Genomic DNA, 18139 nt, shown 5'->3' with positions numbered 1-18139 from the left:
TGGGTAAGTAAAACCATTTCTCTTCATACTTGTCTACTTTGGTCCTATCATGCATGGTGATCGTTCCCGCGAGAAGGACCAGGGGAGCGTTTCATCAACATTTTCGTCCGACAAGTTGTCAGATCTGACATCTTTCATTGATTCTGATTGGCTGAAGGCAACGTTACTATGGTAATCGTCGGATAAAATGGTACTTGTCGAATAAAACGTCCGACAAATCCTTTCATGAAACGCTACCCTGAAGCAGTTCGTGATTGGAACTTTATATTTCACAGATTGTATGCGCAGTTGATAAATCACTTAAGTCATGGAAAATTGATGTGCAGTTCTTGTTTACCTTTGGTAATCTTAGTTCCATGTGGTTTATTTGGGAAAATGTCTGCATATTATAATATAGAGGCAAATTTGTCATTGATTGTTAACCATTTAAAATTTAATTTTCCCAAGTTTTTCCCTAATATTCCAGATATACGTGGCACATAACTTGTATAGATCGTGTATCTCTCAATGTTATTGCGGTCCTAGTGCGTCCGGAAGTGTCCGGATCGAATAATATCATATTTGTATCACAGAAATCGCCTGCTTCTCAAGTTTGCTGCTCCAAATATGAAGCATGATGATTGAAAGGCACAAACAAAACGAAGACCGGGGAAACTCAGATACGCCTTGGTAGTCATCGTGGTAATTGCTATTGTCACAACACCTGTATGTTTGAGATGCACATAACCAGGTGACGGTGACAAAGAAATGCTCGCGTTAATCGTCCATCTTTTCATAGGTCCATTATGGTAAAACAACCCCAAATCGGAAAATATCGACAACAAGCGACATTTGCGCAGAGCTAATGCTTCAGTCACGTTTCCCCTATACGGCCGCAGTACGGCGAGTAAAAAACAGCCGTTTTATCAAATATTATTCAAACCACCCATCTGGTACAAAACAAACCCCGTTAAAACGGCTGTTTTCGACTCGCCGTTTGGGATATGTGACTGCGCCATAACGGTCAAGCCTCAATTAAACAAGCACACAGTGCATAATTCGTTGGTGAACACACCTGGGGACTGCTGCATAAAAACTTCTGCCATGAAAAAAAAAATCTCTGGCAAATAAACAAAAACTCCGGTAAACAAAATTATACCACTGACACTTAACACATTGAAAAACTCTGGTTAAAAAAAAAATGCCAAAGATTTTGTTTATGGAATGGACCCCGGATGACCGTGCAGTGCCTGATCATAACCAAGGGGCCGTTTCATAAAGCTGTTCTTAAGTTAAGAGTGACTTTAAGAACGACTGGTGAACCCTTTTACGCGCTAAACAATCGCCAATTCAATACCATTTACCACAAGATGGGATCACCAGTCGTTCTTAAAGTCGCTCTTAACTTACGAACAGCTTTATGAAACACCCACCAGAGAGACAAGACATATAGGCTACACAAGAATACTATTTCCCCTAACTCCCACCATGGACCTACTAGCAAAGCTCCCACTTCCCTGGGCTATCTATAGCCAAGGAGCTCGTAGCTCCATGGAATGACAAAAGGTCTTTTGTTTACGCTTCTGTCATATAGTAGTTGATCACCGGCCACGGTGAGACCTGCTTTTTCATCTATGAAGAATATAACGGACAAGTTATATAAGACGAATATCAATGAAAACCTTAGCTGTTTGATTCGGTGTGGTATTTGGCATGTCTGGCAATTGATTATAACTGAATACAGGCACAACCGGTAGGGGAATTAAAGAAAGTACATCTGTATAAAGGCTGTAAATGTACGACTATTACCCATTACCTCACCCGAAAACAATGGAGGACGATATATTTAATGACTGGCTTGATAAGGTGAAGGCGAACTCGGAATCAACTGAAAAGGTAAGATTCTCTTCATCAAAGCGTTTCTTTTTTTCATTCAAAATATAGTAGTAAAGTAGTAGTAGCTTGTTTTGGCGTCACGTGAATATGAAGCAATCAGGGTGATCGGGGTCTCCTCCAGATGCATATATGTGGGGGTATAGGTGGACCTCTACAGTAGGGTATACGATTGGTGCAGTGTGTTCGTGAATTGACACTCCATGCTCAGACAACTACACTGCTACAAAGCGCCTCCATTTAACGTCCTATCCGAGGGACTGAATGTTTTCCACTCTATTCATAATCCTGTGTGTAAGAAATGGGGAGGGGGAACCTAACATTTAACGCAGGATTCGTCATTCGCCCGTGATAGACTCGAACCCAAAATCTCTGCATAGGTAGACGTTACTAAGTCAACTTGCTTAATATCCCATATGATATTGTTCATAAAATAACTTTCGACAAATTGTTATACTTATAATGGCAATATTTATTTTTCGATAGATTTTTGACATGATGTTCAGAAAATAATATGTCTGTCTCTTAATTTCCCTGTTTTCGTTTTCTAATTTTTTTGGGGGTTGTGAAACCCTTTTTTGAGGGCCCAAGCCCTATTCTGCAGACACAGACTCTGATTGAAACTTTGATCAACAAGTGTCTGCACGCAAAGACTAGCATATACAAAACTTGCTGATTTCAGTTGAGCGAGAGGCCTTCAATATACAAGGCATGAGTAGGCTGCACATTCAGACGGATCAGACCCTTAATTCGAGTGAAGGGTTAGTGCACAGCAGAGTGAGCAGACTACCCAAGCCCCACCCCAGTGGTATATACGATACAGTCGAATGGGAATACATCAAATATATTACATAGGCCTATATTTAAGCCCATGCCACGTGATTGTATGTACCGTTTAGGAATACGCAATGTTGAGGCTGCCACAATATTGTTTGTTGACAAACAAATTGAGATTGCTTCATGCAAATAAGATAGAGGCCAAGAGAGACGCTATCTTTTTAAGGAATAAGGACATAATGTTGAAAACATAATTTTAGTTCGATATTTAACGAACGGAAAGGGAACTGATAAAGGGTATGTTGGATCATTTACAGAATATTTCATTCCAATGAACTCCGGTGAACAAAGGTCGAAAAATACAAACCCGTGGATTTTGAATCCTATGTAGCCTTTTATTCCGAAAGGCCAGTTTACTCAGATATATAGGCCTATATTATAATTGTATAACAAATTATATATTGGTCGCGCATGGTATCCACTCGTCAATGGAAGTGCCCCCCCCCCCCCCGGGCGAAGATATAGAAAAACGAGAACTTCACTTTAATATTAACAAAGAACAGTTTACAATTATTTTGTTATTACAACCTAATTTGATAACATAACTTACATTATTCTTACCTTTGTATCAAAATCTGCTGTTTATACAATATCTGAACCTATGTACGTTGAAATGGAATAGAATAAATGATAATAATAATAAAGAATCATCCTTGACTATATAGTGTATCATGTTATCACCATCTGTACTGCGGATGAATGAAGTTGATTTAAAGGAGTCATCTACTGGTTTCAATATAGTATACTTTTTGCGAGTCAGAGAGCCGAGCAGGTCATGTGAGTTAAAATGAAAAGTATGGAAGTATGAACAAAACGGTATGGAAAAAGTCAGAGAGTTTTGATGGGGAAATGTCTGGAATGGGTAGAGCCTGAGATGTAACTATTATCGTGATTATAATCACATGTTGGATTACCAATCAGTGTTGTAATAAGAGGCAGAGAGGGTCGGCTTTCACCTTTCCAATAGGATATCCCAAGTTCAATCACGCGCGTTGGCCGTGCATGGGGTGATCGATTCGTGAACCGCGAGGCACTTGACATACCTGCTGGTAGGTAGAGAAAGATAACTTTTCACTTTTTAACTGTATAGAAATCATATATCTTTTTTGCGCATCGTATCCTATACGTGGCGATGACGATGACGCAACGGTGGTGCAATGCCGATGGTGCAATAAGGGTAATTCCGTGGGATGACATCACGGTGGTTGCATTACTGTGTCGTAATACCATTTCATGGTGACATGGCTGACCGGAAGTCTGGGTCAACCCATTGGGTCGTGAGGCCAAAGGGCATGGGTCAAAGGTCATGTGGTCAAAGGCTGACCGGACTAAAGGTCATGTGGTCAAAAGGCATGGCTGACCGGGTCAACGGTCATGCGGTCAAAGGTCATGGCTGACCGGGCTAAAGGTCATGCGGTCAAAGGGCATGGGTCAAAGGTCATGTGGTCAAAGGCTGACCGGACTAAAGGTCATGTGGTCAAAGGGCATGGGTCAAAGGTCATGTGGTCAAAAGGCATGGCTGACCGGGTCAACGGTCATGCGGTCAAAGGTCATGGCTGACCGGGCTAAAGGTCATGCGGTCAAAGGTCATGGGTCAAAGGTCACCAAAATTGGTATGAGGTCTAACCTATAACTACTTATATATATATATATATATACCAGAGCTAGGGTCCTACAAATGCAAAGCCAAAAAATGTTCACTTCACCATCACATCCAAGAAACAACCACATTCACAAGTTCAGTCACTGGACAAAAATTCAACATACGCGATCACATAAACTGCAAATCCTCATGGATCATCTACCTTCTAACATGCACTAAATGCAACATGCAATTATACGTCGGAAAGACTGAAACAACACTATACACACGACTAAATAACACTAGATCAGAAGTAACCAATTACAATAAAAACAAACCCAACAGCAAAACCCTCCCATACACCATACATTTCAACATTCCCGGGCATACAGTACACAACATTAACATCACTGCCATCGAAATAGTAAAAACCAAGAAACACGACACCATCATGAAAAGGGAATCTCATTGGATACACAAACTTAAAACATTAAGACCACGTGGTATAAACGCCGACCAATGAACGACCCTCTTCACCCTCTGATGAACTTCACACTTAACTTTACTTTCAACAATACAGACATCATACGGGTCACTATAGGTGGAGCGCCTACGAAAAAGCTTTCATGCTCATTTTTTTTTTTTTTTTACAACTTGGTGTTTTAATGCTTATTGATAGCAACCATCGTGAGACTCCAAAAGGAGTACTTCTTCAGGTCTCATATGAGTATCACGCAGTCCATTGTTTTTTCATGGAATAATTAAAAAAAAGGCCAATTGAACTTGTCAATGTCGAATTTTTAAAGAATAAAGCATCATATTCGACCATGTAGTTATTAACAAATTAAGTAGGTCTTTATATCAAGCATGGTGGAAGATATGCTGATGTGAAGGTGAGTAGCAAGCTATATTACAAATATTAACATTCACGTAATATGAACAAATTGAACTGAATTGCTGATATGCCTGAAAACAAGGGTCTCGATCAAAATATTACCAAGATCATAATTGACGATATTGACGTATCGCATCCTCCACGACGAGAAATTGAATAGATATAGAAAATAGACTCAAGACGTGCTTTAAAGAATTTAATACCATTTGATATATACTCATTCGGTTACTTCACTTTCAAATGACATATTTTGATAAGTAATATATATGTCAATAGAGTAGGTGTAAAAATAACGTAGAATATATTCTGGCTTTCATTTGACAATACGATAATACAGTTTTTCATAATGAAGTAAACATACAAATAATATTCTACGAAGTTATAATCATGGACATAATCATATCCATATGATAAATGATACTGGACCCCTCAGAAGAACAGCCTGTGGCTGAAGAGGGTCATCCAGCCCACGAGTGGAAAATAAATAAATAAAAAGATTGTCCATAATGTTTGGTGTGTGTAGCAGACTACAATAGTTCATGACTTCTATGATCTAGTGAAGCTCTACATAATTTATACAGAACAATTATGATTATTTATCATATTGACATGTATGTAGAGCTACCATGGCTACTATTCAATAAATAGAAATTTGCTGAAACGCCTGATAACATGAGTTTGACAATATATACATGAAGCATGTCATCGAGATTGATACTGGCGTTCCATGGCCGTATAGGCAGCGGAGGGGGGGGCGCAGTTGCCCCACCCCAGACACTTTGAAACCTTACCTTTTTTACTGAAAATTTTCACAAAATTCACCTAAAGTATGACCAGATCCTTCAATTTCACTTGACAAAATGCAAAACGCTCCAATTACAAGCTCGGTCGCTTTGCTCCCTCGCTTTTGATTTTTTTTTCGAAAAAGTTTACATGTGCAGCCCCCCCCCCCCCAGCGGAAATTGTTTCCTACGGCCATGAGGCGTTCTGCCTATACACTCGGAAAAGGGATCGGTAGATATGTTTGTGGATGTGTGTGTCCGATCATGCATCCATGGTCCGACACATAAGGTGTTAAATATCAAACCAAATTCCTGGGAGATTCTCCGAATAAATTAGTTGATCTTGACCATTAAGCGGTCGAGCACAATCATATTCAGCATAGTACCAGTGTATGGAAATGGAACATTTTGAAATTTGAAATGATAATCAATAAAGAATATGGAATAGGGCCTACAGATCCTTGCTCAAGAAGATCTGTTTTTTGCAGAGAACTACTCTATGCGCCCGGGGGGGGGGGGCACTCAGTATATAATGTATAGTGGGTATGTGCCGCGGAGAGGACCCCCATTTTTACACTCAAATTTCCGTTCCAAGGCATAGCATTTTTATCTTATAAATTGAGAAAAAACAAACAAAGAAAGCCGCTCACCACAAAGGCATAGTATTTTCTTCTTATCGAGAAAGAAGAAAGAAATCCGTGCAAAGCTTCGCGTATTTTTCGTTACGCCGTTCCTGCCGCAACGATCCGCTACAATTAGCTGCATTTTTGGTGAAAAGCGGCCGCAGAGCGCTGTCCGACCATCGCCTCTGCGCCAGCGCACCCGGCGCCCGTGCCAGCTGCATGCACGTATGCCCGTTCCAAAGGGATGCATACGCACTCACATGCAGGTGACCCGTTCCAAGGACCCCCGTTTTCACAAACATTTGTAGTTCCGAAGCCCGTTCCGAGGACCCTCCTTTTTACAATAAGCCCGCTCCAGAGCCCCCGTTTTTTGTCTCGCCCGCGGCACATACCCACCACTTTTTGGTCGAGTACCCCCCCCCCCCGGGTCTATGGGTTTCACGGGCCTAATTACATCAGGAGGGCTAAAGATATTCGTTCGACCCAACCCATTCGAATTTTTGTCAATTTGATATTGCTGATTGTCAAAAATGTATAAATATGATTCAAAATCTAACACTGATTCTAAAAATGGTAACTACTGAACTTCCTTCGCCCAAATTGGGAAGATAAATAAGTGACTTGGAACTATTTTTTGACTGGCGGAATAATTAGGGCTATTTTACTGTTTCAGTTGATGAATTCGATCCATTCATAGTTATCTTCATAAATGGCGATTTATTTTTAAAATGAGCTGGCTACGGTACCCTATCCTGGTCAGATTTGGAATGTCAGATATATAACCTATCCATTGGTAGTAAACATTCCACCCTCTAATTTCACATTTATTTTTTATGAATTTTTCAAAAGTGCCATTTTAACACACAAGTCTATGGGGAATGTTTTACGCGCGTGACACCTATGCGGCAAACATTCAGGATATAGCATTTATTTCCTACTTTGCTGGCAAAGTGTGGACGCCCTCTACGTTCGTTGGTACAATGTTTATATACATGGTTTGTCTGTAGAAATACTACAGTGCTACCTTGATGAAATATAACTTATTTTTACAAGCAAAGGCGAGTAGATCCGGAGAGAGGGAAACAAACTTACACCCATAGAGATAATCATCATCCAATGCCATATTAAGTGCATTGAACTCAAGTCTCTCCCTCAGGGTCAGACCATCAAGATCATAGAGCCTGATCACCAAGTTACTTTTCTCCCAATCGACACTCGCTACATACACCCTGTCCTGTTCATCTACGACAACATACAGGTCATGCAGATCGGAATCCCCTAAGACTGGTAAAGAGTTACCAGCATTCCCATCCCTGTCACAGACCGTCACCACGTCTGGCATTGTGGGAAAACATGAACTCGTGATGATTAAACCCGACCTGGTGGTAGCTAGCTGCAAAATACATATATCTTGCTTTATTTTCACAGTATGTTTGAGAGTGGATCCAGTCGGGTCATAAATGAAGACTTGGTTAGCAAAGTCTGTGACGAGAATCTCATCTGATTGACTTCTGTGCAGTCCGGCTATATAGGGGGCGCCTGTCACGTTGATGGTTGCTTTCCTGGAGCCATTGGAAGAATACATGTGAGCTTTCCGAGAACCAACAGTCATGGTAGTTGCTACGCACACTGACAGGTCTTCTTGAAACACAAAGTCATAGGTCTTCAAGTCGCTTGGTATGTTTGTATACGGCTGCTTTCCACCAGCTGAATCAATGATATCTATCCCTTGTGCATTTTTCCCATATCCTATGGCCACGCTGTCATGAGAGTATCGGGTCATTATGGATACCTCTGCCCGTAGATCGACACACTGAACGACTTCCAACTTGGGATCTGATTCCGAGATCCACCCGAGATCGAGACAAGTAGCGGCGTCTGCAGAATTGGATCCCTTCTCCTGTGCTTTCTTCGCGATAGCTGCGGCAGAAGTGTGACCAGGTGGTTCTGTGATCCTCCCATCGAGGTCAAAACAAGTAGCATCTGCTGCAGGCTCGAACATCAGGTTCTTTGAAGAGCTTGCAGACTTCTGTGATTCACCCTTCTCAGCCATCTGTAGATACAATGAAATCACAATGTTTCACATAAAGGTGCAATGTATTATTGGTAAATTCATAGCAAGCGCAAGTTCATATTACAATACAGGTCCCCACCGTGCTCCTATATACATGATGTACCAACATAAGCCTAAGTTTGGAGAGTCCACAAAGAAAGTGTACTGTTTTCTACAAATTCCTCACTTTGGTCCATGTGTGGGTGCCCTGAAAAATGTTTGCCGGGTTTCCATCGAAGTTATAGCAATACTGTATGCACAATTATTCTTTGCAACTATATATAGTAAATTACTCTTCATAGAACGTATAGGCCTATATACCAGGAAGCATATCATGCGACACATCCTATTATTTTGATATTCTTACCCGTATAGAATCCCCCCTCTAATTTTAAATTTGATGGCTGCATGTAGGGGTGGATCCGTGGTATGCCAGGGGCGGCCCCTATAAAAAAAGTCAAGCAAAAAAAAATGTTACCACAGTTCACCATGATGACAGTTTTCCTGTTAACAAACTTTGGCAGGGGAAAAGGGCCACGCCCCCCAAAAAAAATTCTATCGTTTTCTTGATGTGATGATATATTATAAATATTGCAGCCTATATTATTGTGATTGCTGTGTAAATATTGAATTTACTTTTTTTAATAATCAATTATGCAGGTATTAAAGAAAAAAAAAACATTAAAACTATAAGAGTTGCTTCTTAAACCAAATCACTCGAGACAACAGAAATCTGGTTGACTTGGGCAAAATTCGACTTAGAGTGATGTAAATGACATGTTTTCCATAATAGTCTTAAATATGCTTCTAGTCAGTTAGGCGATTATTCGACTGATACTGACTAACGGAGAGTCGACTTACTCAAATTAGACGGGTGAAAGTAGGTGGAGATGTAAAACTATCTTTTCCTGTCATTCTTGGTTGACCCTCAATACTTTAAAACGTTATTACAAATTACAACTTTTAAGTTTGTATTCTTAATTTGCTTGGATAACTACGCTATTTTGAATGCATGTGTTAATATCTGTTTTCATTTATGTTATCTGTTTTGTAATATTTATCGATTTTGTCTTATATTTGTTGGGTCAACGCTCAATATTAAGTCTATCTGCTCTTTTTATTTTGCCCCTCATTCTCATAAATATGTTTTGTGTATGTTGTGACAATGTTTTACTTATGTACCTTATGTATTTTTTTCATGTTTTTATTGAGAGTGTAAATAAATTGAATTGAAATTGAATTGATTACACTTCCTCGCCACCCCCTCTCTAATGCTCTTCTTATTTCTCTCCCTCTCTCACGCCTCTTCTCTTTCCCTTCTTTATCTCTCTCCCCTCTCCTTTCCCTCTCCCTCCACCATATTATGTTAATCATTTCTCTCATTCATTCTCTCCCCCTCTCTCTCTTCACACACCATCTATATTCACCTCTCTCTCCCTCTTTCCTTCTCTCTCTCTCTCTCTCGTTGTCTCTTTCTCCACACTCTTGCCCCTTCTCTCTCACTTTCTCTCCCAATTTCTTTCTCCCCTCTTATTATTCATCCATCCCTATCCTTCTCTCCCCATACCCACTACCTCTCTTCCTCCACCCCTCTACCTTTCCCATTCTCTCTCCTAATTTCTCTCTCCCCTCTCTCTCTCTCTCTCTCCCCCTAATTATTCATCCATCCCTTTCCTTTTCTCCTCGTCTCTCTCTCCCCCTTCATTGCTCTTTCCTCTATTCCTATATGCACACTTATGTAGTTACAAGCTGCAGGGTTTGTCGTCGAGGTCATCGGTGACGGCAACCTGAACGACGTCCATCGCGTCATCGAACACGACGTCGAGGGCAAGTCCGTCATCCTCAAACACGCACCACCGTATATCAAAGTAACTTAACGACATAACCGATTGTTTGGGAAAGTAAAATAAAGTTTATTGATACATGTAGGCCTATTTATAACGAATCATTTGGCTTGTGTTATTTTAAAAATCAATTACCTTTACCATGTCCTTGTCAAAAGAGTATCTGCAGTTTTCATCCCAACAGAGTGTTCACTTTGAATGAAATTAGAAACAACCACATCGCTGAAAAAATTCATCTATAAGAAAGTTATGACATTTTAATATTCGCTTGATTTCACCAAACAGTAAATGTGCATAACATCTTCGGTATGTAAATGAGGGAATCGATGACGTCACCCTCATTTTTTCTATTGTATTTTATTGTGTGAAATATGAAATACATGTAAATGAATTCTTTCTTGATTGCAATGTTAAACAAGTTTTCATTCCACCCTTGAATGCATGGGATTGAATTTATTATATTAAAAAATGTGCTTTTGTATAAAAATGTCAACATTTTGTCCCATACGCGATGTTTTGCCCCCTAATTTTTTTTAAAAACTCGTTACGCCAGTTGACTTGACAGATCAGTGTCATTTTACAGAGAAACTCAGGATCTTCCTCATAACATTTTCCTTGAAAAACTATGTCATTTTGATCTAGGGACAACGGTTTTATCGTTATGTTTATCATACTTTGTTTAAAAATATAATCATTTGTTTCCTTATCAGTGTTTAGGCCCAGAATATCCCCTTTCTGTGACGAGATGTGAAATCGAATATGAAGCTTTATGTTGGTTCAATCGCATCGCACCGGGAAGTGTACCTATACCCTACCACGAAACCAGTCATGATTCTTGTGAGTTTCCCTAGTTTTAATAATAACATAATGGTCACGTATAGGCCTATATTTAGTCAAGGGTGGCACCACAGGGACAGGGGATGATCGTTCTTTTAATTATTCTAAAAGCGAAAAGGGAAACGGGAGCAAAATGAAGGAAGGAAGTGAAAGTGAAATTGAAAGTCTAAAATCACTTTAGTCTATACCGAAGAGACATTAAAGTAAAATATTCTACGTGAAAATTAGTTTCTTTTCTTTCCATTCTCACGATTATCTATTTTTATTTATTTATTCATTTATTTATTTATTTATTTATTTATTCATTCATTCATTCATTCATTCATTCATTCATTCATTCATTCATTCATTCATTCATTCATTCATTCATTCATTCATTCATTTATTTATTAATTAATTAATTTATTTATTTATTTATTTATTTATTTATTTATTTATTTATTTATTTATTTATTTATTTATTTATTTATTTATTTATTTATTTATTTATTTATTTATTTATTTATTTATTTATTTATTTATTTATTTATTTATTTATTTATTTATTTATTTATTTATTTATTTATTTATTTATTTATTTATTTATTTATTTATTCATTCATTCATTCATTCATTCATTCATTTATTTATTTATTTGCTTATTATCTATTCATGTAATAATTCACCCATCCATCTATCTACTTAGTTATTTGTTTGTTTATTTATTTGTTTATTTATTATCTATTCGAGTATTTTAAGGGGTTGTTGTTGGTAAATCGATCCATTCTCGATTCGATTCGTCTATAGGGGACACTGGTTCTTAAGTTGTAGGACGTGCTTCCCGTGTTTTCGTCACTGATGTGAATGTTTAAGTAATGCTTATACTCCTCTTGCATGACTTTCCCCCTTTTGTTCAGTTTTAATGGAAGATCTCCGAGGCTATGACGTCATGAAGAAACAGCTTGTTCGAGGCCACCTGAATCTTGATGCAGGGAAGGAAGTCATCAGAAACATCATCAGGATACATAGAAAGACAAACGAAGGCGAACTTGGTCGAGAAAAGTTTGATCAACTTAAACGAACATTCGAGTACGTTTACAGTTTAATCCTTCAGTTCACTTCAGATTTGCTGAAATGATGATGATGATGATGGTAATGACGATGATGATGACAAAAATGGTGGTAATGATGATGATGATAATGATGATAATGACGATGATGATGATGATGATGATGGTAATGACGATGATGATGACAAAAATGGTGATAATGATGATGATGATGATAATGATGATGATGACGATGATGATGATGATGATAATGATGATGATGACGATGATGATGATGACGATGATGATGATTATGATGATGATAGTGATGATGACGATGATGATGATGATGAGTATGATGATGACGATGATGATGACGATGATGATGATGACGATGATGATGATGATGATGGTGTTGATGATGATACCTGCAGGGGCCGCGGAACCGGGGCTCGGGGCGTCAGCCCCTCCCCCTTTTTCTTCCATAGCTGTATACAAAATCCAAAAATGACCATCTGATTGTGGTTTTCCCCCCACTTTTTGCTCAGCCCCCCCCCTTTTCAAAACCGTTCCGCGGCCCCTGATCCGTACATTATGGTGCTGATAGTACGATGTTTCTACGATATGTTTAAGGGCTACGATCTTCTACGATTTTGAAAAAAATAGTGTATAACTACGTTTAACGAAACTGTAGACCTACAATATCGTGAATCCTTAGATAATTATTGTGCAATTTTCGTACGCCACCCTGAGGAGATCGTAGAAACGATACGATTACTCTACAGTCACACTACGATGGTCGTTGATCAAACGTAATTGGGACATTGAGCATGTTGAGCATATCTACCGACAAGTGTCGGTAAACATCATGAAAAAGTTCCTATAAAAAGTCTCACAGCCATTTATCCCTAGTTTTCACTGTCGTGCGATCCTTTACGAAAGTCACGATTTCCTTTACGAAAGCCACTGATCGCGAAATATTTTGATCCATTCAAAACTCTTCTACGACCGTTATTATTACCACGACTGATCTGATATGACCTGATACGATCTCATAAGATCACTGCGATTGCTCTACCGTTAAGATTCCTGTTTGATTCTTGGCGCAAATCGTGACAGTGGGAACTACGTATTAGGGAATTTTGCCATGGTCTCTTTACTCCTAACTAGCATGGCTATAGTCCTGAAGTGTCTCTCTGTTTACTCCTACAGAAATACTGAAATGGTTTCATTGACGCGTGATTTCATCTTTACAAATCCCTTCCTCCGTGATCACCCAACAAATCGATGTTCGCCCGAGGTCGCTGTTCACCTTCACCTCATATACGACAACCACGAACTTCTACAAAACGCATCAGAGCTGCGATCAATATTTTTGAACAAAAAGGATTGCCTCTTACACGGTGATCTACACACGGGTTCTGTAATGACAAAAGATGCCGATGCAAAGGTTACTATTTTCTTTCATTCTCCTTTTTAGAAAACACTTTGCCAAACGAGGGCACCATTTTCGGGAAGCTTGTCAGCTCTGACAGACTGTATTTCTCTGCCAGTTACCATAGTAACAGTCAGAGGCTTCTCAGCAAATTAAAACCAATCAAAACCAACGATTCTATATACTGAAAGAGTCAGTGCATACAATTCAGACCTATTTACTGCTGACATGTTCCATGATTTGCCTCCTGACCTCCATTCCGTTTTGAAGACTATTCCAAACATGTCTTAATCAAATTGGATATGATTTCATTTCATCTACATGACTAATATAAAAACAAATCATATGAAATTACAACATTGGAGGGATCGCCCTACTCAGCTGAGCAGGGTTGGATCCAGGATTTTCCAAGGGGGGGGGGGGGGCACATTTTCCCAAGGAAAATTTGACAAGCCCCCCAAAAAAAGTTCTGAAGATGTTCGTCATCGCGGAGAATTTAATAGAGTTGATTGATCAGTTGTCTCACGAAGCGGTTGAAACTGTAAGAGAGTTCACGACGTTTCGTTGACTGCTGCTCAACTTTGTCAAGTGATGGAGACTTCGAGACTTCGCTATAACCTCCGCCCTCGCACCGAAGTCTCCATCACTTGACAAAGTTGAGCAGCAGTCAACGAAACGTCGTGAACTCTCTTACAGTTTCAACCGCTTCGCGAGACAACTGATCAATCAACTCTATACAAAAAAAAGTTGTCACTAAAAATGAAGGTCATTTTTTACCCACTTACAAAAGCCCTCACTTGTATGAACGACATAATAAAAAACATTGACTACGACTCTCAAAAGGGAGGGGGCACGGGCCGGATGTGCCTCCTCCCTGGATCCGCCACTGCAGCTGAGCTATTACAGTACAACAATTCTGTCGAAGGGTCCAGATTATATTAGGCCTGTTTTTATGTTTAAGCTACAACTTTTATTCATCTCATGGTTGTTGTTTTTTTTGCATGTTACCCATTATGATACATGCACTTCCTATGATTTTGACAGATGATTGACTTGGAGTTTGCCTTCGTTGGACCGATGGGTTTTGATCTCGGCGTTCTCCTCGCCAACTACCTCTTCTCCTACCACGCCCACCGAATAATGCCGAATAACAGCCCCAATTGCACGAAATTTTACGAGAAGGTTCGTCAAGCAATATCGGACGCGATCTCGAACTATTTCGGAGATGCCGAGTCGAGGTTGTCAAGCAACGATCTACAATCGCTTGTTCGGGAAGTTGTTGGGTTTACTGGTTGTGAATTAATAAGGAGGTAAAAAAAACCCACTTTATTTCTTCAACCTCCATCTTGAACATGTTGAAGAGAATAACCAATTATTACATTTTAAGTTATTAAGAAGCAGTTTAGGCCGTTCCCCGTCTTAACATACTGTGTAGCAAAGATACTCCCAATTTCCATTTTTAGTGGAATACGACGTATCACAATACCCCCCCCCCCCCATCAACACTCTCTCATTGAGTAGACCTATAGTTAAAACTATTCTGATAATTTTGTTTCTTATCGGGAAGGGCTAAGTGCAAAATTGTTAACTTTCTGTGATAAATTCAGTAGGTAATAATGGTATATAATATGTAGGCTTTTTTTATTACGTGATAATAAAATTTCAATCATATAACTTTTTTTTTGGGGGGGGGGCAGTGTTAGTGCTTCTTGGAGGAGCTAGAGATATCTGATACTGAAACTCGTTACTTGACATAATTTTATGATGTCATTTTGTTTTTCTTCAGTTTATGCTAATAATGGTGCAATTTCTATGTTTATTTCATTACAGAATAGTCGGTGCCGCCCATGTAGAAGATTTGGAAGGAAATCCATCAGCTGAATTAGAATGTCTTAAACTTGGAGTGAACCTTTTATTGAAATACAAAGACATTGATTGCATCTCAGCCTCCGGGTTAATGGCAGACATTGGATTATGATGACAATGATTACCAATATAATTTTAATGTTTTGATACTTTAATTTTCTCCTGGTTGTAATGTGAAACAAAGTTTATTCCTCACAGAACGTGTGGAATTAAAAATACCACTGCTTTAAAATTTTCTAGTTCAGTTAAAGTGGTTCTTATTGTCAAATCTGTTGAAACTTGAAATATTGCATAATTCATACGATAAAACTAAAGAAATTTTGAGTGATAGGGACATCATCAACTCTCTCATTTTAATATCACTGAGTTGTGCATGATAACTCTTTTGTGGAAAATAGGGAAAATTTTGAATGTCAGAACTTTTTTATTTTGCATCCGATTTTAATGAAACTTTCACCTTTATGCATGTTTTATTTTCCCCTTTTTATTTACATTCACTTTTTTCTGGGGTGGACTCGAACTTAAGTAAAATTTGTCATAGTAACAAATTTGCAAGAACAGTTTTAAGCTACTGAAATCATTCAATTTTATTGGCTGATGATAAACTTGTTGTAGAAATTGTGCATTTGTTATTATAACAAGTCTTTATGAAACGGGATCTTCGACGTTTCAGTCACATGCCGGTGTACGAATGGCAAGCAATTTTCTCATTTTAATCAAATTTCACTATGTCAAACATTTATCTTTGTTAACAACAGAAAATGATATTTTGATACTGTAAAAAATGCGATTTCTTTATAATTGTGTTGTGCACAAACAAAAGACGGCTTTTGATACCACAAATAAATGAGGAAAGACGGATTGCTATATCCCTCGATATTTTACGTTGGCAAACGCTGGCTACAAGTCCTTCCCAAACTAAGTTGGTTTAATAAACAAGAGGACAATTAAATAGGCAGTATATATATATTTTTTCTTAATATCTATTCTTTTCATGATTTTTACATTTTTGTGATTCTTGATGATTTATATAATAGAAACCTAAGTAATAAAAAAATTGAAGTAATGGCATTTTTCAAATTTCTCAAAGCTGTTATAATTATAATTATGCACACCAAGGGTGCGATGCAACAGAGAGATTTGGTGATGTCACACACTACATTCATTTTATATGATTTTTAAAAATAAAAGTTTTATATTTCTGTTAATCAATTCGATGTTAAAGAAGCTCTCGAATGAATAATAAGCTACAATAAATTAATGACGAATCCATATAGGCCTATTCATGTTGGAATCAGACCATGATTTATATTGTCGCTGGAGCAAATGTCGTGTCACCCACTTATCTTCTTCTTCTTCTGTGTTGTATTCCTTCGTTCACCGGAGAACTGCAAGCCTTTAGTTGCAACTAAAGGCTTGCAACTAAAGTACAGCATGGTAAAATAATGAGCTATTAGTCACTGTTTGCAGCAGCTTGATCAACAAGGCGCTGTCTTGAGAAATGTATATCAAACACAAATTGAAGAGTAACAGGATGAAAGTCAGGCAACTGGTACGAGACATTGCCAATGACACCAAGGAGGATAAGTCTGCATTCTTGCAACATGAAGATAGGAGTCTGTATTTGAAAACATTGAGAGCACTTTAATGCCCTCGGAACGGGGGGGGGGGGGGTCGTGTAAAATTAATATATGAGATTGCAGAATAAGATGGTTGACCAAACTGCTATTATTTCGGGAATTATAGATTAGATATTTTCTAATATGATTCAGATTAAATTACTTTATAGAAATTTATGCTCATTTCGTTTTAACTGTTATTGATTCGCTTAAGTTAAAGCGATATTGGGCAGTATATTCGGCTGCATATTGTTGCATTTCCCTTGTGTGTGTCTTAATTATGGAACTATAATCATGATAAGAAGCTTGTCCCATTAGACCCACTTGATACAATTGGCCTGCAAGGAAATAAAAGCTATATGAAGCTCGATGAGTATAAAGGACGTGAGGTGATATACTGCATGGAGAAAGGGTTTAGAAAGATATTTTTAAAGTGAGTGGAAGGGGGCCGGGGGGGGGGGTGAATAAACCCACTATGTACCACGCGTACTCGAACTCAATCTAGATTATTCTTCTCCTTTTCCTTCTCCCATGTCTCCTCCTTCATATACCCCCCTTTAAAACAAAACAGTTTTTAGCAAAATACTTTAATTGGGCAAAAATGTTGCTAAATAATTTGCTTTAAACGTGCTAAGATTATGCGTGAGTGATCCCTTACCAAAGACAAAAATTTTTTTTAATTCACTGGTACATTATTTTGGGGGAATATTTTTGGTACACAAAAATTGACGAATTCCACATATTTAAGTGAACTCCGACTGCTATCTTTCTCGATATGTTGTATTGTATTCAATAAATACAAAGTGAAATAATATGTTTTCCAAGAAAACGTGTCTTCACATGTTAAATAAACATAGGACGGCAAG

General features: G+C 38.4%; 1 protein-coding gene across 1 annotated transcript; it reads left to right on the top strand.

The window, feature by feature from the left end:
* The first annotated feature begins 1567 nt into the window (after positions 1–1567).
* Positions 1568–17641, top strand: LOC129282048 (methylthioribose kinase-like). The gene is made up of 7 exons (XM_054917984.2): positions 1568–1875; positions 10387–10512; positions 11199–11325; positions 12222–12393; positions 13566–13803; positions 14833–15098; positions 15619–17641. The coding sequence occupies exons 1-7, from the start codon at positions 1774–1776 to the stop codon at positions 15764–15766; spliced, it is 1179 nt and encodes a 392-aa protein (XP_054773959.2). The 5' UTR covers positions 1568–1773; the 3' UTR covers positions 15767–17641.
* Positions 17642–18139: the final 498 nt, after the last annotated feature.

The sequence above is a fragment of the Lytechinus pictus genome, chromosome 18 (genome assembly GCF_037042905.1).
Source record: "Lytechinus pictus isolate F3 Inbred chromosome 18, Lp3.0, whole genome shotgun sequence".
In the NCBI taxonomy this organism is placed as follows: Eukaryota; Metazoa; Echinodermata; class Echinoidea; order Temnopleuroida; family Toxopneustidae; genus Lytechinus; species Lytechinus pictus.
The sequence above is the reverse complement of the archived record's forward strand: the minus strand, read 5'-3'. Positions and strand labels throughout refer to the sequence as shown.